The sequence below is a fragment of the Mobula birostris genome, chromosome 12 (genome assembly GCF_030028105.1).
Source record: "Mobula birostris isolate sMobBir1 chromosome 12, sMobBir1.hap1, whole genome shotgun sequence".
Taxonomy (NCBI): domain Eukaryota; kingdom Metazoa; phylum Chordata; class Chondrichthyes; order Myliobatiformes; family Myliobatidae; genus Mobula; species Mobula birostris.
The window spans coordinates 108174789-108201900 of NC_092381.1; the positions used below are offsets into that span (position 1 = coordinate 108174789).

The 27112-nt window shown below is 46.1% G+C and overlaps 1 protein-coding gene across 4 annotated transcripts in view; it reads left to right on the top strand.

Moving 5' to 3' along the window:
• The window catches only part of LOC140206174 (pleckstrin homology domain-containing family G member 3-like), a 139884-nt gene that overhangs the window by 52609 nt on the left and 60163 nt on the right, over positions 1–27112 (top strand). For all 4 annotated transcript variants that reach the window (XM_072274440.1, XM_072274442.1, XM_072274443.1 and 1 more), the window contains 2 exons: positions 8920–9020; positions 20338–20404. In XM_072274440.1, the coding sequence (XP_072130541.1) occupies positions 8920–9020; positions 20338–20404 (168 nt within the window). The remainder of the gene's footprint in view (positions 1–8919; positions 9021–20337; positions 20405–27112) is intronic.

A 27112-nucleotide genomic window follows, 5' to 3' on the forward strand; every position in this document is an offset into this window, starting at 1 on the left:
AGGAGGAACTCCAGTGCACGGTGAACAACGCGCACAAAGTGCTGGAGGAACTCAGCAGGTAGGCAGCATCTGTGGAAATGAATAAACATTCGACATTTCGGGCCGAGATTGGAAAGGAAGAGAAGTCAGAGTAAGAAGTTGGGGGGAGGTACAAGGAGGCAGGTGACAGGTGAAACCAGGTGTGCAGGAAGGGGGTGAAGTAAAGAGCCTGGGAAGTAGATTGGTGATAAAGGGCTGGAGAGGGGGAATCTGATAAGAGAGGACAGAAGACCATGGAAGAAAGGGAAGGGGGAGGAGCGCCAGAGGGAGAAGATGGGCAGGGAGATAAGGTGAGAGAGGGAACTGGGAATGGTGAAGGAGAGAAGGAGGGAAGGAGCAATTACTGGAAGTTTGAGGAACTGATGTTCATGCGATCAGCTTGGAGGTTACCCAGATGGAATACGCGGTGTTGCTCCTCCAGCGGGGGACTCTGCTTTTTGTGGTGGATGGAGTGAAGGTGCTCAGCAAAGCGGTTTCACTGTCTACGTTGGCTCTCAATGATATACAGGAGGCCACATTGGGAGCATCAGATACAGTATATGGCACCAACAGACTTGGAGGTGAAGTGTCGCCTCACCTGGAAGGACTGTTTTGGGCCCTGAATGGTAGTGACACAATCCATGATGTGACATTTATCTGTTTTCCTTTGGCTTGGCATGGTTAGACATTATCCGTGATCACAAAGTTCGCAGAATGTGCTGAGAGCCCTTCCTATGTTAATGGGCAGAAGGGTGAAGGGTGGTGGGAAGTGGCGATATGATGCCCGTAAACTGAGTCGCTCCGTCTACATGATCCAGTCCCCGCGTCCTGTGGAGCGGTGCAGTGCGACAGGGAATCTAGAGAACTGGGAGAGACAGAGGGGCCTTCCAGAGAGAGGTACTGAGTGATGGAGAGCATCTGAACAGGTGGGGACTTCATTCGTGGAGTGTAGAAGAACAGGGGAGAGATACAAGCTTATGGAAATTGCACTGTGGTGGACTGGAACGATCTACAATGGGTAGTCAACTTGCCCAATGCCTCATTGGTACCAGCCTACCTGCCATCAAGGATGTATATACAGAAAAGTCCCTGAATAGGACCAGTAACTCCATGAAGGATCCCACCCACCTATCCTATTCATGGACTGTTTGTCCCACTCCCATCGGGGAGGAGGCTATGTAGCATCCATGCTGAAAAGCAGTTCCTTTCCCCGAGCAGTAAGGCTGATCAACACCTACACCCCAACAAACCCCCAACTACCACTTCCCTTCAGAGTCACCTGATGTACAGAGACTCCTATGCTTAGCGTCATTTTACGGACATACAATCGATCTACGTGTATAAGTGTCTTATGTGTTTATTGTGTTTCTTTTATTATTATTACTGTGTTTCTTATCTTATTGTTTTTTTTCTGCTGCATCAAATCCAGAGTAACAACTATTTCGTTGTCCTCTACACTTGTGTACTGGAAATTACATTAAACAACCTTGAATCTTGAAAAGTGTACCATCAGGGTCAAGGGCAGATTCTACCCTCTGTTATGAGACTATTGAATGGTTCCCTGGACTTCATTACGATCTTGTTCCTTATTGTCTACATCCACTGCATCTTCTCTGTAGGTGTCACGCTTCACAACCACAAGAGGTTCTGGAGATGCTGGAAATCCTGAGAGATCACACAAAATGCTAGAGGAACTCAGCAGGTCAGGCAGCGTCTATGGTGGGGAATAAACAGCCCACGTTTTGGGCTGAATCCCTTCATCAGGACCGGAAAGGGAGGGGGAGGAATTCAGAAGGAGGTGGTGGGGTGGGTGGAGAGAGTACAAGATGGCAGGTGATAGGTGAGACCAGGTGAGGGGGAAGGGGTGTGGGTGGGAAATGGGGGTATGAAGTGGGGAGCTGGGATGTAATAGGCGGAAGATGTAAAGGGCTGAAGAAGGAATCTGATAGGAAAGCAGTGTGGATTATGGGAGAAACGGAAGGAGGAGGAGCACCATAAGACACAGGAGCATAACTAGGCCATTTGGCTCATCAAGTCTGCTCCACCATTCAATCATGGCTGATTTATTATCCCCCTCAATCTCATTCTCCTGCCTTCTCTCCATAACCTTGGATGCCTTGACTAATCAAAGACCTATCAACCTGCCTTGGCCTCCTCAATTGTCACTGGCAATGAATTCCACAGATTCACCACCCACTGGCTCAAGAAACTCCTCCTCATCTCTGTTCTAAAGGGACGTCCCTCTATTCTGAGGCTGTGCCCTCTGCTACATTACTCCCACTCTCTACGTCTACATGGTCTAAGCCTTTCGATATTAGGTGTCAATGAGATACCCCCTCCCCTTCCGTGTAGCCTATCCAGGTGCTACTGAGGGTGCTTCACATTGTCAGAGGTGCATTATAGAGGGAGGGACACACTGTGGGAGGGGTGGTACTGAGGGAGGGGCACACTGTGGGGGGGGGGTGATACTGAGGGAGGCCTAACGCTGTGGGAGGGCTTATTCAGCATTAAAAATTGGCTCTATTTGTCACGTACATTGAAACATGCAGTGAAGTGCGTCAACTGTGTCAACGACCAGCACGGTCCGAGGATGTGCTGGGGGCAGCCCGCAAGTGTTGCCATGCTTCCAGTACCAACGTAGCATGCCCACAACTTACTCACCCTAACCCATATGTCTTTGGAATGTGGGAGGAAACTGGAGACAGAAGATTGGCTTACTGGCAGGAGCCAAGAAGTGGGAATAAAGGAGGTCATTTCTGGTTGGCAGCTGGTGACTAGTGCTGTTCCATATGGTCACTATGAAGACTGTTGCTTTTCACGTTATATGTCAATGATTTGGATGACAGAATTGATGGCTTTGTGGCCAAGTTTGCAGATGATTGGGACAGAGGGGCGCAGTTGCCAAGGGTTTGTGAAAGTCAGCGCAGGCCACTTATCCTCTCCTCTCTATAACTGACAAGGTTCAGATTGTAGCTGTCCCAATTCAGGGAGGAGTTCTGTATTTGTGAAGCTTCTCCAAAACTAATAATTGCGATAGTTACAAATCTCCATTCTTCCAAAGCAATTTTCCAAAAGTGTTTACTTGGTGTCATAAGAACCCAGAGGAGGATTTAACAATTTAACAGAGGAAGATTTAGGGCAGGAAGTGGGAGGAGGCTTTTGAGTCTTTTTCTTGACAAAAGATTTCCACAGCCCTTAAATAGTTACCATGAAAGACAATATGACCTTCTGACCTGGAAGTGGTTGTGTTGACGTGTTTTAGTAGTGTTGGGTTTGACCTGCAGCCCTGGCTGGGCTTGGCTGGAGTGCTGCCCAGATTGGTTTGGAATGTGGGACAGAATGTCTTTTGCAATCAGGAACAGAGAGAGAGAGAAAATCTTCTCATGAGACAAGAGGGATTCACTATTTCCCAAGGAAGCAATAATCGCTGGTGGCTATGTAATAGGGTTGTAACATAAACAGTGAGTGGGAAGGAGGCAAACACAGATAATTCTCTCTAGTCTGCAGTGATACACTGCTGAAGGTCAGATCAATAGGCCACAGGCCTTGCTGGATTCCAGCTCCCCTACTAATTTCAGGAGTTTTAATTTGTTTTAATATTGAAAGGCCTTTGATAGATTAGATGTGGTGAGGATGTTTCCATTGGTAGGAGATTCCAGGACCAGTATCTAAGGACTGGCCTCAGAACAGAGGGATGTCCTTTTAGAATGGAGATGAGGAATTTCTTTAGCCAGGGAGTGGTGAATCTGTGGAATTCTTTGCCATAGGCGGCTGTGGAGGCCAAGTCATTGGGTATATTTAAGGCAGAAGTTGATAGGTTATTGATTAGTCAGGGCATGAAGGGATACGGAGAGAAGGCAGGAGATTGGGGCTGAGAGGGAAAACGGATCAGCCATGATGAAATAGTGGAGCAGACTCGATGGGCCAAATGGCCTAATTCTGCTCCTATATCTTATAGTCTCATGTTCTTAATTTGGACCAGAATAAAGACTGGCTTTATTTGTCACATGCTTGTTGAAATATACAGTGAAATGCGTTGTTTTTTGTCAAATTAGACCAGTGAGGATCGTGCTGGGAGCAGCTTCCAAGTGTCACCACACTTCTACCGCCAACATAGCTTGCTTACAATTTAGTAATCATAGCTGTATGTCTTTGGGCTGTGTGAGCAAACAGGAGCACCCGGAGGAAACCCTTGCGGCCACAGTGAGAACGCATGAATTCCTTACAAGCAGCGCCAGGATTTGAACCCCAGTCTTACAGCTGGTGTTGTAAAGTGTTGTGCTAGCCGCTGCACTACAGTACCATAACTCATACAACACCCCTCATAACAGAACGTACAACTCGTATAACAGAACGTACAACTCGTACAACACCCCTCATACAACAGAATGTACAACTCATACAACACCCCTCATAACAGAACGTACAACTCGTACAACACCCCTCATACAACAGAATGTACAACTCATATAACAGAATGTACAACTCATATAACACCCCTCATATAACAGAATGTACAACTTGTATAACACACCTCTTATAACAGAAAGTACAACTCATATAACAGCCTCATATAACAGAATGTATAACTCATATAACACCCCTCATAACAGAATGTACAACTCATATAACAGAATGTACAACTTGTATAACACCCCTCATATAATAGAATAAGCTCATGTTGATTTTTCTCTGTGAGGCAAAGATAGTAATGTGGTCTGTAGATGGAGAGAAAACACAGTTAGTGTTTGAGCTCAGTTCTCTGATCTTGGCAATCCATTTGCAAACGTTTCATCACCATGTGAGGAGACATCGTCAGTGTGCTATTGATTGTGGTGTGCCCTCCGAACGCTTGTCCTTTGTAGACTTATCAATCAGCTGATTGGCTGCCAATTGTGATGTAGGGAGCGGTCTCGTCACTGATTGGTTGTGTGATGAACTCTCTGCATGGTCTGCAATTTTGCCCTCATCTGCCGATAAATAGGATCAAGGCCAACGTGTCAGTTTGCAGAAATTGTTTGCGGAAAACCACGCTTCTAGGAATTCCTTTGCATGCTGCGTGTTTACTTGCACCACGACTTTCACCGATACCCAGTTGAATTTGTGCCCCTTTCGATCTCCATGGGTGGAGACGAGGGGAGTTGGTCATGTCTCTTTACAGCCAGGTGACGTTCACTGATCCTTGTGGATAGTTTTCTCCCAGTTCGGCTGACGTAACATTTGCTGCAGTCCCCACATTGGATTTTGTAGACCACATTAGTCTTGTCATATGGTGACGAAATGTTTGCAAATGGATTGCCAAGTTTGGAGAACAACTCAAACAACCGTCAACCACCCAATCCACACATTTTCCGAGTTTTTTCCAGCGGAGTTAACATTTCCGGCTGAAAGCTTAAGGATTAAATATGAATGACCTCAACCTGATTCAGCATGACATCGACAACTTGACAGACTTCTACAGGTCTGTAGTGGAGAGTGTATTGATTGGCTGCATCACAGCCTGGTATGGAAACACCAATGCCTTTAAACAGAAAATCCTACAACAGGTAGTGGATTTGGCCCAGTACATCACGGGTAAAGCCCTCCCAACCATTGAGCACATCTACATGAAACGCTGTCATAGGAGTAGCAGCATCCATCATCAGAGACCCCCACCACCCAGGCCGTGCTCTCTTCTCGCTGCTGCCATCAGGTAGAAGGAACAAGAGCCTCAGGACCCACACCACCAGGTTCAAGAACAGTTACTGCCTCTCAGTATGTACTCTGATAATAAATGTTACTTTGAACTTCGAACCATCAACTGTTTATTCTCCTCCATAAATGCTGCCTGACCTGCTGAGTTCCTCCAGTGTTTCTCTGCAGTGGAATTTCAGACTGCAACCCGTCCGTCCCGCCGGCCAATGCACTGGCACACATAGAGTTAATGTCCCGCAGCCCCAGCAACCACTGAACAATGGAGTAGGCAGCATCTGGGCCCAGATGGTTTGCATTCCAGCAAATGTTTCATTTTTCTTTTCTGAAGAATGCCAGATATTTAATCTATTTACTGCTTTTCAGACTCAGGGCAGGTCTCAGGATCTGCAGCTGCAAGGTTTTGTGTTCAGGGTGGGACTGCTAAAAGCCGCCTGTTCCCGTTGACCTTTGGGTCCAGGTGGAGGTCTCGGGGCAGGTGTGTGCCATGTTCCCACCCCACCAGCATCCAGGCCCTGCTGTTTTCTCACTGCCACCATCAGGATGGTGGTACAGGAGCCTCAGGACTTGCACAGCGGGGTCTGGAACAGTTACTACCCCTCAACCATCCAGCTCCTGAACCACAGGGGGTAGCTGTTGACAGAGTGGATGTGGAGATGATGTTTCCTACAGTGGGAGAGTCTAAGATGAGAGGGAACAGCCTCAGAATAGAGTGATGTCCTTTGAGAATGGAGATGAGGAATTTCTTTAGCCAGAGGGGGGTGAATCTGTGGAACTCGTTGCCACGGGCAACTGTGGAAGACAAGTCATTGGGTATATATAAGGCAGAGGTAGATAGGTTCTTGATTAGTCAGGGCATGGGAGAAGGCAGGAGATTGGGGCTGAGAGGGAAATGAATCAGCCATGATGAAATGGTGGAGCAGACTCGATGGGCCAGATGGCCTAATTCTGCTTCTATAAATGGTCTTCTAACTTCACTCACCCCAACACTTAACTGTTCCCATAGCCAGTGGACTCACTTTCAAGAACTCTTCATCTCATGTTCTCCATATTTATTGCTTATATATTTATTATTTTGTTCATTTTTTTTGTATTTGCAGTTGGTTGTCTTTTGCACGTTGTGTGTCTTGTGTGCGGTTTTTCATTGGTTTGATTGTGTTTCTTTGTAGTTACTTGCTGTGAATACCTGTAGAAAATGAATCTCGGGGCTGTATATGGTGACATACATGTACTCTGATAATAAAATTTACTTTAAGCTTTTACAAATTTACAAGGGTGTTGTTGGGACTAGAGGACCTGAATTATCAGGGAAGATGAAATAGGCTAGGAGTCTATTCCTTGGAATATAGAAGATCAAGAGGAGATTTGATAGAGGTATACAAAATTATGAGGGGTATAGATAAGGTAAATACAAGCAGGCTTTTTCCACTGAGGTTGGGTGGGATTACAACCAGAGGTCATGGGTTAAGGGTGAAAGGTGAAAAGCTTAAGGGGAACATGAGGGGAAACTTCTTCACTCAGAAGGTGGTGAGAGTGTGGAACGAGCTGCTGGTAGAAGTGTTAAATGCGAGCTTGATTTCAACGTTTAAGAGAAGTTTGGATAGGTACATGGACGGTAGAGATATGGAGGGCTCTGGTCCCAGTGCAGTTTGATGGTTCAGCATTGACTAGATGGCCCGAATGACCTGTTTCTGTGCTGTACTTTTCTATTACTCTAACTTTGCTGAAGATGGAGGCTGTTGGTATTGAGGAAGCATTTGAAGTCAGACACACCTGATCACTTGTGCCGTGAAGCATTTTGATAACCGATACGCTCCTGTACCTCGGTCTTTGTACTGAGGTAATAAGTTTACCTTGAACTTTGGTTTTCAAGTGTTGAATTAGAGCGGAGGGCTCATGTCTAAGTTTACGTCACTCTTGGTGTTATTGCATTTCTTGATCTAGGTTGTAGGCTGTCATGACTTTGCCGTTGTTAATTTCTACGTCTTCATTGTGTGATGGGACAAAGCCAGATTTATTGTCCTGCTCTAGTTGCCACTTGAGGACTGTAAGGTCTTGAATTGTGTCTGGTACTTTGCCCCATTGTGTCTGTGCTGAGCAGCCTTAACCTATAGTACTGTGCAAAAGTCTTAGGCACGTATATATAGCGAGGGTGCCTAGGACTTTTGTATAGCACTATGTTTGTCAACGTGGAGCGCAGACCTAGTTTGTAAATCTGGCAGGAGCAAAGGATGTTGGAAGCACCATGGGAGAGGTGTGGGAGGGGTGACAGAGAAGGAGCCGAGAGGGAGGGGGGCCAAGATGCGGGTGCAGACACACCCATGTTCAGTGACACCCGGCAAGATTATTTGATTCTATACAAATGCTTTATAGATCATTAAAGAAAGTTTCTTTGGGATTTTCTGCTCCTTCCCCTCTCTCTTCCCCTTTTCCCAACTATGATCCCCTCTTCCTGCCCCCTTCCCACTCTCTCAGCCTGCAATAGAGACCCATATCAGACTCAGGTTTATCGTCACTCACATGTGTCATGACATTTGCTGAAATAGCTCAGCTGGGAGAGAATTAGACTGAAGATTGAAAGGTCCCTGGTTCGATCCTGGGATTTGGTGCTGGCAGTTAACCAGTACATTGACAAATACACCAGGGAGGTTGTTAGTCCACAGACAGTTACACCGGATTACTGTGTCAGTCCAGGGACAGGTACAATGGGGTACGGTGTTAGTTTCGGGGCAGGTACAATGGGGTATGATGTTACTCTGTGGACAGGTACAATAAGGTACAGTGTCAGCCCAGGGATAGGTACACCAGATTACAGTGTCAGTCTGGGACAGGTACAATGGGATATGTTGTATGTCCGGGGACACGTACAATAGGGTACAGTGTTAGTCTGGTATAGGTACAATGGGGTATGGTGTTAGTCTGGGGACCGGTGGAATGGGGTACAGTGTTAGTCTGGGGACAGGTACAATGGGGGTACGGTGTCAGTCCGGGGACAGGTACAATGGGGTATGGTGTTAGTCTGGGGACAAGTGGAATGAGGTACGGTGTCAGTCCGGGGACAAGTACACTGGGGTATGAGTTAAGTTCTGGGGCAGATACAGCAGGGTCTGATGTTACTCTGTGAGTGGGGAACTTGTGGGCAGTGACCTGAGACGTTACAGTTGGCGTGTGCCAGAGGGGATGTCTCACACAGTTTTTCTGTGCCGGCAGGATTACCTGGGCTGCATCATTGACTGCGGAGAACTGCCCCTCCAGCCGGATGAAGTAAACACCTTGTTTTGCAACGTTGAGGACATCTACCAGTTCAACAGGTGGGTGTCCGGGTTGGAGTTACTAACGGCCGTGTGACCGGGGTGGGGTGGGGACCGAGTTGCTGGACAGAGACCCTGGTTCACACTCTCTCTGTGTACAGTTTTATATAGAGATACAGGGCAGAGTAGGCCATTCCAGCCCTTCGAGCCACTTCCACGATTTAACCCCAGACTAATGACGAGAGAGTTTACAATTATCAATCAACCTATCAACCATCTTTGTACTGTGGGTGGAAACCCATGCGTTCGCAGGGCGGGTGTACAAACTCCTTACAGATGATGTTTAATTGAATTCTTTACTCCAATTTCCTGGCCTGTAGTGGTGTTGCACTGACAATAGCACCCTCTGCTGCTTTGCCCTGGTAATGAATGGGATCTCTGGCATGGTCGCAGGACTCCCCACAGACAATGGGTTTGTTCGTTCATTCTGCGCCATGTCGTATGACACGGGCGATCATGGTCTGGACCGTGATTGTCCTTGGTAAATTTTTCTACAGATGTGGTTTGTCACTACCTTCTTCTGGGCAGTGTCTTTACAAGATGGGTGACTCCAGCCATTATCAATACTCTTCAGAGATTGTCTGCCTGGTGTCAGTGGTCACATAACCAGGACTTGTGATTTGCACCGGCTGCTCATACGACCATCCACCACCTGCTCCCATGGCTTCACGTGACCCTGAGTGTGGAGGGGCAGGGAGGGGGGGGGGGTCACTAAACAATTGCTACACCGTACCTAAGGATGACCTGTAGGCTAGTGGAGGGAAGTAGCACCTTACATCCCCTTTGGTAGAGACGCGTATCCACTCTGCGACCCAGTAGCTTATACACAGAGATTGTTTGTGTGATTGATTGTGACGCCTGGCACAGGAGGGTCTGTACTTGGGGTGACTGACTGGAAATGATCAAGTACTGAACCTCTATGAATCACTAAGATCGCACCTCGGCCTCCAAAGCTCCAGAGACAACAGTCTCTGCCAATCCAATCCAGTTCAATCTCTCCGTAAAGAATCTAATCCAATCCAGTCCAATCACTCCGTAGAGAATCTAATCCAATCCAGTCCAATCTCTCCGTAGAGAATCTAATCCAATCCAGTCCAATCTCTCCGTAGAGAATCTAATCCAATCCAGTCCAATCTCTCCGTCGAGAATCTAATCCAATCCAGTCCAATCCCTCCATAGAGAACCGAATCCAATCCAGTCCAATCTCTCCGTAGAGAATCTAATCCAATCCAGTCCAATCTCTCCGTAGAGAACCTAATCCAATCCAGTCCAATCTCTCCGTCGAGCTCTGACTCCTCAGTCATGGTAATTTCCCCTTGAATCTTTTCTATGCCTTCTCTAGCTTAAGGACGTCCTTGCTACAGCTGGGTGGCCAGAACTGTCAGCATTGAGCCTGGGTCACTGGGGCTGGAGGAGGCAACGCTCCCCTATGGGGTGGACCACCGTGTTGCCCATTACCCTCCTTCCATGATGTGCGACTCTCATTCAGGCCAATAAAAGGACCAAAAGGAGACGGAATAAAAGTGTCTGAGAGCCGTACAGTAAGCCTGATTTTTAGTTGTCTGAGGCCTCCCACACCCCAGAGTTCAGGGGCTACTTCTAAAGGCAGATGGTAATTTGACAAGGATTCCTGGAAAATTCCCCGTGAAATGACTTAAACTGCTTTTACAGAGCTGGACTCTTTTACAACCCCTCTGGGCTAAAACCTTTGAAAAGGTCCAAAAATAAAATTTGAGAACTGTACACACTGTGGAATCTGCAGGATCCCTGAGCGTCACAAAACAGCAGTCCCTCATCTGTAGGAAGGGCAACGGGTTTCCTGCCCAGACTCTGTAACACAACAAGATATAGGAGCAGAATTAGGCTATTTAGCCCATCGAGTCTGCTCTGCCATTCCATCATGGCTGATCCCAGATCCCACTCAACCCCACACACCTGCCTTCTCGCCGTATCCTTTGATGCCCTGACCGATCAGGAAATGATCAACTTCCACCTTAAATATACCCACGGACTTGGCCTCCACCACAGTCTGTGGCAGAGCATTCCACAGATTCACTAAATCTCTGGCTATAAATATTCCTAAAGGGTTGCACCTCAGTTTTGCGGCTGTGCCCTCTAGTTCTGGATACCCCCACCATAGGAAACATCCTCTCCACATCCACCCTATCTAGTCCTTTCAACATTCGGTAGGTTTCAATGAGACGCCCACTCATTCTTCTAAGTTCCAGTGAGTTCAGGCCCAAAACGGCCAAACACTCCTCATATGTAAACCCCTTCATTCCTGGAATCATCCTCTTGAACCTCTTCTGGACACTCTCCAATGATAATTTATTCTTTCTGCAATCAGGGGCCCAAAACTGTTGACAATACTCCAAATGCAGCATTACTAGTGTCTTATAAAGCTTCAGCATTAATTCCTTGTTTTTATATTTTATTCCCCTTGAAATAAATGCCAACATTGCATTTGCCTTCTTTACCACAGACTCAACCTGTAAATTAAACTTCTGGGAATTCTAAGTCCCTCTGCGCCTCTGATGTTTGAACCTTCTCCCCATTTAGATAATAGTCTGCACTATTGTTCCTTTTACCAAAATGCATGATCATACATTTCCCAACAACGTATTCCTCTGCCACTTTTTGCTCTTTTTTCCAATTTGTCTAAGTCCTGCTGCAATCACATTGCTTCCTCAGCACTACCTACCCTTCCACCTATCTTGGTATTGTCTGCACATTTTGCCACAAAGCCATCAATTCCATTATCCAAATCATTGACAAACAATATGAAAAGTAGCAGTCCCAATACTGACCACTAGTCACCGGCAGCCAACCAGAAAAGGTCCCCTTTATTCCCAGTCATTGCCTCCTGCATGTCAGCCATTCCTCTATCCATGCCAGTATCTTTCCTGCAATTCCATGAGATTTTATCTTATTAAGCAGCCTCATGTGTGGCACCTTATCAAAAGCCTTCTGAAAATCCAAGTAAATGACATCCATCACCTCCCCTTTGTCCACACTGCTTGATACTTCCTTGAAGAACTCTAACAGATTAGTCAGGTAAGATTTTCCCTTTACTGAAGCCATGCTGACTTTGACTTACTTTATCATTAGTCTCCAAATACCTTGAAACCTCATCCTTAGTAATAGACTCCAACAGTTTCTCAACCACTGGCCTATAATTTCCATTCTTTTGCCTTCCTCACTCCTTAAAGAGTGGAGCGACATTTGTAATTTACCAGCCCTCCGGGACCATGCCAGAATCAAGTGATTCTTGAAAGATTGTGACCAATGCATCCACTATCTCTTCAGCAACCTCTCTCAGGACTCTGGGATGTAGTCCATCCGGCCCAGGTGACTTATCCACCTTTCAACTGGTGGTGCTGCAGAGAGCAGAAGACCATGAGACGTAAGAGCAGAATTAGGCCATTCAGCCCATCAAGTCTACTCCACCATTCCATTGTGGCTCATTTATTGTCCCTCTCAACTCCATTTTCCTGCCTTCTCCCCGTAACCTTTGACACCCTGATTAATCAAGAACATATCAACCTCCGCTTTAAATATACACAATGACTTATCCTCCACAGCAATCTGTGGCAATGAATTCCATAGATTCACCACCCTCTGGCTAAAGAAGTTCCTCCTCATCTCTGTTCTAAAGAGACATCCTGTATTCTGAGGCTGTGCCCTCTGGTCCTAGACTCCTCCACCATTGGAAACATTTCTCATCATCCACTGTATCCAGGCCTTTCGATATTCAAATAGGTTAAATGAGAACACCTCCCCCCCCCGCCATTCTTCTAAATGCCAGCAAGTACAAGCCCAGAACCACCAAACACTCCTGATATATTAACCCTTTCATTCCTGGGATTATTCTCGTGAACGTCCTCAGGATCTTCTCCAATTTCAACACATCCTTTCTTATCCCTAAGTGCTCCACCTGCCCATTCACCTCCTCCCTCACCTCCATTCAGGGCCCCAAACAGTCCTTCCAGGTGAAACTGCTGGGCAGTTATGCTTCCAATACAGTCTGGTCTACATTAGTGAGACTCATCGTAAATTGGGGGACCACTTCGTCAAGCACCTCTGCTCCACCTGCCACACGTGGAACCTCCCGATGGCCAAGCATTTTAATTCCAATTCCCGTTCTTGTTCTGACACGTTGGTCCGTGGCCGCTTCTTGTGCCAGGATGAGTCTATCATCAGGGTGAAGGAGCAACACCTTATTTTCCATCTGGGTAGCCTCCAACCTGATGGCATGTATATCGGTTTACCCTTCCAGTAAACAGTTTCCCCTCCCACTTCCTCTATTCCGTATGCTGACCTTTTACCTGTTCTCACCTGCCTGTTACTTCCCCCTGGGTCTCCTCCTCCTTCCCCTTCTCCTATGGTCCACTCTCCTCTCCCATCCCATTCCTTCCTCTCCACCCACCTGACTTCACCTTACAGCCGGTGCTGTAGAGCATTACACACACCACTACACTACCATACCATTAGGGACATAAACCGGAGAGTAATCTGCCCCTTGATCCTCCCCAGCCCCTCAATAACACCACGGCTGAATCTGTTCCCTGTGCACTTTCCCAACACATCCCTTTTTCAAGACTCAAGATTGTTTTTGTTATTCTTCAGTACACCAATAAAAAGTATCTGTTTCTCCAGATCCGATACAGCATGAAAATACACAATAAGCATAAAGAACACAAAAACGCACACCAAATATAAATATCAAAGCAATCCTTGAAAGCACAATGTCCAAATAACTGTGATACACATAGACTGAGCATAGAGTCAGAATCAGCCATAATATCACCGGCAAAGGTAGTGAAATTTGTTAACTTTGCCCCAGCAGTACAATGCAATAGATGATAATAAAGAGAAAAAAATCAATGAATTACAGTACGTATGTGTATATTAAATAGTTTAAAAGTAGTGCAAAAATAGAAATAAAGAAATATTGAGGTAGTGTTGATGGGTTCATGTTCATTCAGAAATCTGATGGCAGAGGGGAGGAAGCTGTTCCTCAATCACTGAGTGTGTGTCTTCAGGCTCCTGTACCTCCTCCCTGATGGTAACAATGAGAAGAGGGCAGGTACTGGGTTATGAGGGTCCTTAATGATCGACACCACCCCTTAGAGATGCTGCTTCTTGAAACGCCCTGGGGACTACAGAGGCTAGTGTCCATGATGGAACGGACTAATTTTACAACTCCACACCTTATTTCGACCCTGTGCAGTAGCCTCTCCATACCAGACAGTGATGCAGCCTCACCGCGGTACATCTGCAGAAGTTTGCAAGTGTTTTAGGTGACATTCCAATCTCCTCAAACTCCAAATGAAATACAGCCATTGTCGTGCCTTCTTTGTAGCTGCGTCAGTATGTCGGGTCCAGGATAGATCTTCAGAGATGTTGACACCCTGGAACTTGAAACTGCTCACTCTCTCCACTTCTGATCCCTTGAACAGGACTGGTGTGTGTTTCCTTGTCTTACCCTTTCTGAAGCCCACAATCAGCTCTTTGATCTTACTGACAATGAGTGCCAGATTGTTGCTGAGACACCACTCAACCAGCTGATAGATCTCAGTCTAGCTCAGAGCCCTTAAGTGGAAACGGGAAGAGAATACCGAACTTCTTCTGAGTATTTTATCCCAGGACTCTAGTCCCAGATTTGTCCAATCAGTGTTACACATAAAAATTAGGCAGTAATTTGTGCACAGAGAGCCCCTGCACCATGTAATGTGTTACCGTTAGGGTGAGGGTCAGATATTGTTAGCAGGACAGTGCGTAGTTGTAACTGCTCCATCATCAGAGACCCCACCATCCAGGACATGCTCTCTTCTCGCTGCTGCCATCAAGAAGAAGGTAGGAGAGCCTCAGGACTCACACCACCAGGTTCAGGAACAGTTACTACCCCTCAACCATCAGGTTCCTGAACCAAAGGGATAACTTCACTCACCCCATCACTGAACTGGTCCCACAACCATGGACTCACTTTCAAGGACTCTTCATCTCATGTTCTTGATATTTATTGCTTATTTATTTATTTATTATTACTATTTTGGTTTTTTTTGTTGTTTCTTTGTATTTAGTGTGAATGCTGGAGCAAAGTAACTCTGTGGTCTGTAGTCAGCACACGGCACAGCACTAAGTTGATCTGAACATTCCTACGCTGTTTAATTGACTCTGCAGTTTCCTGTGCACATGCAATGTGCTCTTTTTTTGCGCGATGGGTGTTTGATGTTTTCTTTGAACGGGTTCCATGGTGTTTCTTTATTTCATGGCTGTCTGTGGAGAAGACGAATCTCAAGTTTGTATACTGCATGCATACTTTGATAATAATTGTTCTTTGAATCTTTGAAGCCTCAGTACTCATACCACCAGATTTAGGAAGATTATCACCCCTCTATCATCATCAGGGATGGTGTGTGTTTGATGATGTGTGGTGTTTGGCTTATGCCAAACATTGTGTTTAGTCTGATGGCCAAAAAGCTCAATTTTGGTTTCATCAAACCATAGAACCTTCTTCCATCTGACTTCAGAGTCTCCCACATACCTTCTGACAAACTCTAGCTGAGATTTCATGTGTTTTTTTTTTAACAGTGGCCTTCTCTTTGCTACTCTTCTATAAGGCTGTGACTGGTGAAGCACCCGGGCAATAGTTGTATGTGCAGTCTCTCCCAGCTCAGCAACTGAACTTTGTAACTCCTCCAGAGGTGTCATAGGTCTCTTGGTGGCCTCCCTCACTAGTCCCCTTCTTACAAGGTCACTTAGTTTTTGAGGACAGCCTGTTCTAGGCAGATTTATAGCTGTGCCATATAATTTCCATTTCTTGACGATTGACTTAACTGCACTTAAAGGAATATTCAGAGACTTGAAAATTCTCCTGACTTGTGCTTTTCAAAAACCTTTTTGCATGGTTGCTTGAAGTGTTCTTTTGTCTTTATGGTGTAATTTTTGCCAGGATACTGACTCACCAGTAGTTGGACCTTCCAGATACAGGTGTATTTTTACTACAGTCAATTGAAACACCTTGACTGCACACAAGTGATCGGCATTTAACTAATTATGTGATTTCTAAAACCAATTGGCTACACGTGACGACTTGGTGTGTCATATTAAAGGGGGTGAATACTAATTAATTTAGATCACTTTGTAGAGATCTGTTTTCACTTTCACTTTTCTGTTGATCAGTGTCAAAAAAGTTAAATTAAATCCACTGTGATTCAATGTTGTAAAACAATAAAACATGAAAACTTCCAAGGGGGGGAAGTGTGAATACTTTTTATAGGTGTTGTAATGTGTGGTAAAACTGGATCAGGCTTGTATTTATGGTTAGGTGTGATTTCATTTATAAGTTTGTATTTTAAAGTAAGATTTTGGTGAATGATGTTTGCCACTTGATTTTGCCTGCGTAAGTAATCAGATTGAGTTAAACTGTTGCAGGATCCTGTAATGTGCTAGATTTTTCTGGTTTTTCTCAGCAATTTCTACATTTATCGTCTTGAACTTGTTGGTCTTTTATTATGTATTTTTGATCATTTTTTGTGTTAACCAACTATCCTCTGATATTATTATTGGTTTATTTAGTTTGTTGTTTCTTTGTATTTACTTTGAATGCCTGCAAGAAAATGAATCTCAGGGTTGTATATGGTGACATATACAGTACGTACTTTGATAACAAACTTACTTTTAACTTTGAACTTCAAACTATGTGATAGGATTTCTCACATCTTTAGTGTGAAGCAGTATTACAGTGATATCAGGTCATCAGAGGTCCTGGTGTCAAAGTGGAGTTTATTGTCATCTGCTCAAAGTTCAAAGTGCATTTATTATCAAAGTATGTATAAATTGTACAACCTTGACATCTGTCTCCTCACAGGTAGCCGCAAAACAAGAAACTCCTAGGCTTCAACTTTTCTCTGTTTCGCGCACCCCAACTCCACTTTGACTTTGCTCAGACCACTTCTCCTTGAACATGCCTCGACCTTGTTCCGAGTCCGTCTCGCACCTGCACGCCTCAGCCCTGGAGTCAGCCTCGCCTTTGCTCGCCTCTTCCCTGTTTGCGGTGATCATTTACCATAAATTTCCACAGAAATGTTATTAATAAAGTATTTAGTTGTATTTCCTGCTTTATGAATCACCAATAAGCTGTCACCTGATTTCAGTCGTGCAAGGAAGTACAATACATGTGTGCACAGATACAGTGAAAGGCTTAATTGCTGCAGAATCACAGGCCCATGGCATCAGATAAGCAACATTCACATGAAAAGCATATATAAAATTGTACAGGAACAACACGATTAGAACATAAAAGGTTCACTGTAATGTGGTCACAGTGTTGCTATACTGAGGAGGTGATTAGGGTTGTGCCAGTTGGTTCAACAACTGAATGGTTGAAGGAATGCAGCTGTTCCTGAACCTGGTAGGGTGGGACTTCAGGCTTCTGTACCTCCTGCCTAATGGTAGCTGTGAGAAGATGGCCTGGCCTGAGTGGTGGGGCTCTTTGATGATGGAAGTTGCCTTCTTGAGGCAGTAGATATGTCGATGGTGCAGAGAGATGTGCTGGTGATGTATTGGTCTGAATCCATTGATCTCTGCGGCTTCGTACGATCCTGCCGTGGCAGGCCATAATGCAACCAGTCAGAATACTTTCCACAGTACATCTGTCAAAACTTGTGACAAACTCAGCCTCCTTTGCCTCCTTAGCCTTCTTTCGGAGCCGACACAGGTTGGGGAACCGCTTCACCCGTCTGCTGCAACAGGCAGGATTTCCTGGTGCTGGCCACCCTGTTTTCATTCCCGTTCTGACGTGTTGGTCCACGGCCTCCTCTAATGCCACAAAGAGGTCACTCTCAGGTGGGAGGAGCAACAGCTCATGTTCCGTCTGGGTAGTCTCCAACCTGACAGCATGAACACCAGTTTCTGTAACTTCTGGCAATTCCACTCCCTCACTATTCTCTCTGCTTCCATCCCCCTTTCTGGTTCTCCTTTCACCCCTTCTTATCTCCTCACCTTCCTCTGGAGCTCCTCCTTCCCTTTCTCTCACGGTCCACTCTCCTCTCCTCTCAGATTCCTCTTTCTTCAACCCTTATACCTGCCATCTAGTCCTCGTCCCTCTTCCCCCACCTTCCTACCCTTCCTTTCCAGTCCTGATACCTGCTTCAGGTACTTCCATTCCAACAATCCCGTTGCAATGGCTCCCGAATCACAGTTCAGCATTCCTGGGGCTCCTAGCTTCTCTGCAAGGATACGTTTTCCCTGGAGGTTCAGGCACAGGATGCTGGGATACCGTGAGTCTTCCTGGAGTAAGAGCAATCCTCCGTTGAAGCAGCCAAGCTGTGCGGCCTGATGTTGGGGGTCGAGTGGTCTGGTTTCAGGGGCTGCTGTCAGGTAGAGCCCCATCCTCTCCCCCCCCCCCCCCGCCACCTCGCACTTCCTGAGATCAGCTTCCGCCTTGACTGTCCTGACGAAGGGTTCCGGCCCGAAACGTTGACTCATCGTTTCCATGGATGCTGCCCGACCTGCGGAGTTCCTCCAGCGTGTTGTGAGTGTTGCTTTGACCCCAGCATCTGCAGAGTATTTTGTGTCCACCTTCTTTCAACCACAGAGCGTCCTGGATCTCTCCTAGTTACAGAGTTAAGACCTGGCCCATGGTCAGCTCTTTTGAAGCAACTTAGAACATTGCATGAGGGTGACAATCACAGGTAAAGCCAAGTTCATTCCGGCAGGGGAGGAGACCCTTCAGCCCATCAGGCCTGTACTGTCTTTAATCCCAAGCTTGATTTCAATGTTTAAGAGAAGTTTGAGCAGGTACATGGATAGTAAGGGTATGGAGTGTTATGATCCTGGTACAGGTCAATAGGAGTAGGCAGTTAAAAGTGTTTGGCCTAGGGCCAGTTTCTGTGCTGTTCTTTTCTATGACTCTACTCTATGACACTCCACAATCTGTGGTTCTTTAGGCCCGAAGATCATAGTTCCTCAAGTCCACATCCAAACCCTTTGGTGAGGCCAAATTTGGAGTTTAGCGCAGAGTAAGAAAGACTGTCAGAGATTGCAGTGGGATCTGGACCAGCTGGAAAAAGCAGCTGAACAATGGCAGATGGAATTGAATGCAGATACGTGCGAGGTGTAGGAACAACCAGGGTAGGTCTTACATGGTGAACAATAGATTACGGTAGAACAAAGGGATTTGGGAATATAGATTGATGATTCTTTGAAAGTGGTATCACAGTTAGGTAGAGTCATAAAGAAAGCTTTTGGCACACTGGCCTTTGTAAATCAATATATTGAATACAAGAGTTGGGATGACATTAGTGAGGCCTAACTTGGAGTATTCTGTGCAACACACACAAAATGCTGGAGGAACTCAGCAGGCCAGATAGTTTCAGGGAAAAAAGCACAGTTGACAATTCAGGCCAAAACCCTTCGGCAATGGCAAACCACTTCTGTAGGCCTGTAACCACCACTGAGGCTGTCTACAAGAAGGGTCAGAGCCGTCTCTATTTCCTGAGGAGACTGAGGTCCTTTAACATCTGTCGGATGATGCTGAGGATGTTCTACGAGTCTGTGGTGGCCAGTGCTATCATGTTTGCTGTTGTGTGCTGGGGCAGCAGGCTGAGGGTAGCAGACACCAACAGAATCAACAAACTCATTCGTAAGGCCTGTGATGTTGTGGGGATAGAACTGGACTCTCTGATGGTGGTGTCTGAAAAGAGGATGCTGTCCAAGTTGCATGCCATCTTGGACAATGTCTCCCATCCACTACATAATGTACTGGGTGGGCACAGGAGTACATTCAGCCAGAGACTCATTCCACTGAGATGCAACACTGAGTGTCATAGGAAGCCATTCCTGCCTGTGGCCATCAAACTTTACAACTCCTCCCTTGGAGGGTCAGACACCCTGAGCCAATAGGCTGGTCCTGGACTTATTTCCTGGCATAATTTACATATTACTATTTATGGTTTTATAACTATTTATTATTTATGGAGCAACTGTAACGAAAATCCAATTTCCCCTGGGATCAATAAAGTATGACTAGAAAGACTTGCCAAGGACAATCATGGTCATGGAATGGCCGTGATCACCCATGTCATACGACATGGCACAAAATGAAGGAATGATAAATGTACATGTAAACATAGACACACGCACTCACAAAGTATCTGTGTTTCTAACCGTAATGGATAGTGCATGTCATGTATTGCATTGTACTGCTGCCACAAAATACCAAATTTCATGACGCGCCTGATGCCAGTGATATTAATCCTGATTGTGATTCTCCTTTGCCCACACACTCTAACAGAGTTATTTCTTCTTACAGTGAGCTGCTGGAAGACCTGGAGGGTTGCAAGGACCCCATTGGGGTGGCGGAATGCTTTGTGGAACGAGTGAGTAGACAGATATTTTCAGCTCTCCCCTCATGTTAAAGCCCCTCCCACAACCAGACAGCACCCTCCATTACTGTGGCGCCCAGAAGCTCTCAGTGATTACCGGGAGCTAGAACTGTGTCTGGGGAGGGGAAGATGGAGAAACTGAACAGGGAATTCTGAAGGTTGGGATGATCAAATGTGTATGATCTCTCCTCTTTCCTGTCTCCTCTCCCTCCCCCTTCCTCTCCCCCTCTCCCCCTCCCTACCCCCTGCCCCTCTCTCCTTTCCCCTTCACTCTCTCCTTCCCCTTCTCCCTTCCTCAACCCCTCTCCTTCTTCCTCTCTCTCCTTCCACCCCCTCCCTCCCCTTCCCTCCCCTCCCCTCCCCTCTCTCTCTCCCTCCCTCCTCTCCCTCCCTCCCCTCTCTCTCCCCCTCCCTCTCCCCCTCCCCTCCCCCTCTCCCTCCCTCTCTCCCTCCTTCTCTCCCTCTCTCTCCCCCTCTGGTGGCGTTGTGCCAGGGTAAGAGATGCCCCTGTAAGGTAGGGGTTGAATAGACCAGTCAGCCCACAAAGTTGTGCGAACTGAACTAATTCCTTTTGCCTACGCACTGCCGAAGAATCTCTCTGCTTTGCATGTGGATCCTTGGAATTCCCAGCCCCCTGTCGTTTCAGTGAACGTGTCCGAGGCTGAGACAAAGCCGTGGTTGATGAAAGAGAAGGCAGCATGGTAGCATAGTGGTTAGCACAACACTCTACTGTGCAGGTGACCTGGGTTCAATGCCCACTGCTGCCTGTGACTGTGTGGGTTTCCTCCATGTACTCAGTTCCCTCACACAGTACAAAGACGGACCAGTTAGTAGGTTAACTGGTCATTGTGTGATTAGGCTAGGGTTAAATCGAGGGTTGCTGGGCAGCACGGCTGGAAGGTCTGGAAGGTTGTATTCATATTGTATCTGCATAAATAAGACTTGCTGTCTATTGTGTCACAGGTGCTTAGGGCAGTGTTGAAGGTCTTCCAACTCTCTTTGTCCTTGGCCATCTTTTCCAATGTGCCCCCGGTGTGGTTCAGGGTCAGCTATGCAAGCCCGGGTGGAGACTCGGGGATACCGTCTCACACAGACGTAGAAGGATTCTTCATTGCTGTTTCCGTAACAGTTTTGTTTGATCAGTCAGGGTTGTTAGTCCTGAGCTGAACCCCCGAACCTGGAGGACCGATGGACCACTCTTAGTCTGGCCTCTAACCCTTGATCTTTTTGGCACAGGTGACCCTACTAAGAATCAAAGCCAGCATAGCTGTCTGGGTCATTGAGGCTCACAAGCCTCCAAACCCAACGGCAAGGTTGTCATTCCCTTGGAAGTAATGAGAAAACAACAAAATGAGGGCTCTGTCAAACAGCAGGAACCTTGGGCTGAAGCTGTGATCTCAGGAATGGGGCAGCAGGATGGAAGGCCTCAAGCAGGATTCCCTCAAGGTCAACTTGCAGGTTGAGTTGGTGGTGAGGAAGGCAAATGCAATGTTAGCATTTCGAGAGGACCAGAATATAAAAGCAAGGATGTAATGCTGAGGCTTTAAGGCATTGATCAGACCACACGGAGTAATGTGAGCAGTTTTGGGCCTCATATCTAAGAACGGGTGCACTGGAGTTGGAGAGGATCTTGGGGAAATAAAGGAGAATATTCCTGGGAATGAAAGGGTTAACATATGAGGAATGTTTAATGGCTCTGGGCCTGTACTCGCTGGAGTTTAGAAGAATGAGGGGGGGATCTCACTGAAACCTATCAAATGTTGAAATGCCTCGATAGAGTGGATGGCGAGAGGATGTTTCCTATAGTGAAGAGTCTAAGAGAAGAGTGCACAGCCTCGGGATAGAGCAGCGGTTCCCGACCTTTTTTACACCGTGAATTCCTACCATTAACCGAGGGGGCCAGGCTGGGAATAGAGGGATATCCATTTAGAATGGAGGCGTAGAGGAATTTCTTTATCCAGAGCGTGGTGAATCTGTGGAATTCACAGACGGTCATTGGGTGTATTTAAAGTGAAGGGTGATAGATTCTTCATTGGTCATGGCGCCAAAGGTTATGGGAAAAGACAGGAGAATGGTTTTGAGAGGGATAGTAAATCAGGCATGATGGAGCAGACTCAAAGGGCTGAATGGCCTAATTCTGCTCCTATATCTCATGGTCTTCTGCTCTCTGCAGTACCACCTGTTTGTTGTGTTACAGAGTCTGGGCAGGAAAAGCATTGTCCTTCCTACAGATGAGGGACCGCTGTTTTGTGACGCTTAGGGAACCCTGTAGATTCCAGAGCGTGTAAAGTTCTCAGATTTTATTTGTGAAACTTTTCAAAGGTTTTAGCCCAGAGGGGTTGTAACAGGGCACTGCTCTGTAAAAAAAACAGCATAAATTATTTAATGAGGAATCCTCCAGAAGTCCTTCTCAAATTACCAGCTGCTATAAGAAGCGATCTCTGAACGCTGGGGTGTGGGAGGCCTCAGACAACGGAAAATCAGGCTTACTGTACGGTTCTCAGACACTCATTCTGTCTCCTTTTGGTCCGTGTATTGGCCTCTACAAGAGTCACACGTCGCAGAGGAGGGTATTGGGCAGTAAGGGAATACTGACCCCAGCCCCAGAGACCCAACTTCGATGCTGACAGTTCTGGTCACCCAGCTGTAGGAAATGTAATGTGCGGATCTATTTCTTTTAGCACAGTGACTCACCTTAGCAGTAACTATTGACTGATAACTTACCCATGCGCATTGATTTGTTGCTCTCTGCCGAGTGAATACACAAGTTAACTTCACCTCCGAGTGCGTGCCTTTTATTTATTTCAGGCTGTATGTAGTTGTACAGACACAACAAATTGGTGACGAGCACGAACCTGAATGTCAGTGAATATCACCAACTGCACCGACAGTTACAAGACGACAGAACTCGATGGAGGGAGGGAGAGAGAGAGAGAGAGAGAGAGAGAGAGAGGAAAGAGTGAGCCAGTACTGAAAAGGCAGTCATGGATATTGGCACAGGGACGTGTTAGTGACAGTGCACAGTACACAGTGAGAGACACACAACTAACAAAACTAAAGTGAAAATAATGTGATAATGGCCTTAATGGGGAAAGTTGATGAAGTTTATTGTGGTAATGAAGACTAAGAACTGTACAGCGAGAGGGTTGAACTGTATGTAATGCTAACGACATGGGTGAGGAAATGAATGTCTCCACACTTCTTAGCTTAATGCGTGCTAAAACATACAGTCTCTTATGCAACTTGGTAACTTCTGAAAAGCCAGCAAGCAAGACATTCGACAAAATTGTTGCAATTTTACAAAATCGCTTGAGCCCAAAGCTGCTAGTACTAGCTGAGAGATTTAAATTTCACTAAAGGAACTAAAGGATGAAAACATTTCTGAATACATTGCAGAACTGCACAAACTTTCCCAATACCATGACTTTAGAGATGAACTTTCTGATGCATTAGTGGACAGGCTTGTATGTGTCATGATAGTCAAAGCACTCAAACGAGGCTACTGTCAGAAAGAGAACTAACCTTAGAAAGGGCATTGACCATTGCAGTATCATTAGAGGCTGCAGCAAAGAATGCATCGGAACTACATAAAAAGAGTTTAGAATGTGAAACACACAAAATGTCCCTGACTAGTGCAAAAAGCCAGAAATTTTATCGATATGGCAAATCCTCTCAATGATGCAAATGACTGTTGGTTCAAAGGCAAAGTGTGCAGAAAGTGTCATAGACAAGGTCACACAGACAGAGAATGTGCAAGACCAATAAAAAGCACACCAAACAGAAAAAGAGATGATGTGATTCAGACTCCTGTACAAGAGGCTGAATCACAACATAATACTGCATTTCAGAGTAGATCTGAGAGCACAGAATCAGAATCAGGTTTGATATTATTGGCATATGTCCTGAGATTTGTTGTTTAGCGGCAGCAGTACAGCGCAATACAATATATGTTACAATAAGAAATATGTCAAATATAAGTGCGAGAAAGTCTGCGGATGCTGGAAATCCAGAGCAACACACACAAAATGCTGGGGGAGCTCAGCAGGTCAGGAAGCATCTATGGAAAAGAGTAAACAGTCGACATTTTGGGCTGAGACCCTTCAGCAGGACTGAGAAGGAAGGGAGAAGATGCCTGAATAAAAAGATAGCGGGAGGGGAAGAAGTCTACCTGGAAGGTGATTGGTGAAGCCAGGTGGGTGGGAAAGGTCAGGGGTTGGAGAGCAAGGAATCTGATAGGAAGGAAGAATGGACCATAGGAGAAAGGGAAGGAGGGGGAGACCCAGGGGCAAGTGAGAAGAGATAAAAGATCAAAATGGGAAAAAGGGGAAGAGGGAGGGGTAGAAAGTTTGTTGCTCATTCGCCCTGAGGTTGGCACAAGAGGAGGCCATAGATCAACACGTCGGAATGGGAATAGGGATCAGAATTAAAATGTTTGACCACTGGGAAATCCCGTTTATGGCCGATGGTGCAGAGGTGTGCGATGAGGCTCTCCCCAATGAAAATAAATACTGCAAAAAAAAAGCAAAGGACTGAGGTAGCATTCATGGGCCCATTATCCATGGTGAAGAAGCTGTTCCTGAATCATTGAGTGAGGCTCCTGCACCTCTTCCCTGAAGGTAGCAAAGAGGGCATACCCTGGTGATGAGGGTCCTTCATAGTGGGTGACGGTCTTACTGAGTGGAATCTCGATGTAACTTGCACTTTGACCAAACACAAACTCCAATCATCTAGGACAAGCTCACTAATACTTCTGCAGTAATGCAGCCCTTCCCCAGCAGCACCACCGGGCTCAAAAACAGTTCCTTTCCCCAAGCAGTGAGGCTGATCAGCACCTCTCCCTCCACACCCCCAACCACCACTACTCTATCGTTTCCTGTCGTCACCTGTTTCCTGGCACTCCTGTGCCTAGCGTCACTTTGTGGACATACAATCTATGTATGTAATTCTGGTGCACACTGTCTGCTGGGTGGGGGGGTGATGGAGGGAGGTGATGATCACCAAGGCAAGGAATGTCGTCATAAAGGACCTCACCCACCCTGCTCATGGACTACGCAGCATCTACTCCAGGACCACCAGACTCAAAGGACTCAAAGACAGTTACTTTCCCCAAGCAGTAAGGCTGATTAACTCACTACTACTACTACTACTACTACTACCACCACTATATCATTTGTCATATGACAGCACATAATGATGATGTCATAGGACAATGATGTCATACAACAGCACATGATGTCATATGACCCAGGACATAATGATGTCATATGACACAGGACAATGATATGACACAGCACATAATGATGATGTCATATGACACAGCACATAATGATGATGTCATATGACAGGACATAATAATGTCATATGACAGCACATAATGATGTCATGACAGACATAATGATATCATACGACACAGCACGTTGATGAATGATGATGACGACAACGACGACAACAACGATGCAGAATAGACTCATTCAACCCTCTGAGCCGCATCACCCAGCAACCCTCGATTTAGTCCGAGCCTAATCATAGGACAATTTACAACGACCTACGAACCGGTACATCTTTGGACTCTGGGAGGAAACCAGAGCACAGAAAGGAACTCCACGCAGTCACAGGAACTTACAACCTCCTTTCAATGGCGACGGGATTTATATTTTTTTTTATTACTGTGTTTTTTATCTTCTTGTGTTTTTCTTTGTGCTGCATCAGATCCAGAGTAACAATTGATTTCGTTCTCCTTTACCCTTGTGTACCGGAAATGACAGTCCTGAATCTTGAACCTTGAAGCTCCTGGCTGAGTGCAGGAATGTGGGAGTAGTCAGAGGTTAGCACTGGTCAGCACTGGCACAGTGGGCTGAATGGCCTGTTTCTGTACTGCCCTTTGATGGTGTGACTGTAATTGGTGGAGGGCAGAAGAGGCAGGAGAGTGATGGGGAGAAGCGAGAGGGAAGAGGAAGAGCAGAGAGAGGAAGGAAGGATAACTGAGAGGGCAAGAGTGAGGGGGAGGTGACAGTCATTTGGATTTCTCAAGTTACAAAGCTTGGTTCGCTGTCATCTGCGTAAGTCCATGCCTAAAGCAGTACTATACTGTAATCATTCTATGTATTGCACTGTACTGCTGCCGCAAAAAAAACATATTTTACAACATACCATACTGTGTACATATATAATGCTAGGGTGCCTCAGACTTTTGCACGTACTGTAGTAATTTTATGTATTGCACTGTACAGCTGCTGCTGTGAAAAACAAAACAGATTTCATGACAGATGTGAGTGATGATAAACCTGATTCTGACATGGGTCTCTATTGTGGACTGAGAGTGGGAAGGGGACAGGGAGAGGGGAATCATGGTTGGGAAAGGGGGAAGGGAGAGGGGAGAGAGCGGGAAGCAGCAGAGAGACATTCCGTAATGATCAGTAAACCAATTGTTTGAACCTGCTGGTGTGGGTCTTCAGTCTTCTGTACCTCCTGCCCGACAGTAGCTGTGAGAAGATGGCCTGGCCCGGATGGTGGATGCTGCCTTCTTGAGGCAGCACCTCCTGTAGGTACTGCTGATGGTGGGGAGAGATGTGCCCGTGAAGTATTGGGCTGGGTCTTCCTGCATTCCTGCACATTCAAGTTGCTGTACAAGATACTCTAAATGGTACATCTGTACAGGTTTGTTAGAGTGCTCAGTGACCAAAGGGGGAAAATTCTGTTGCA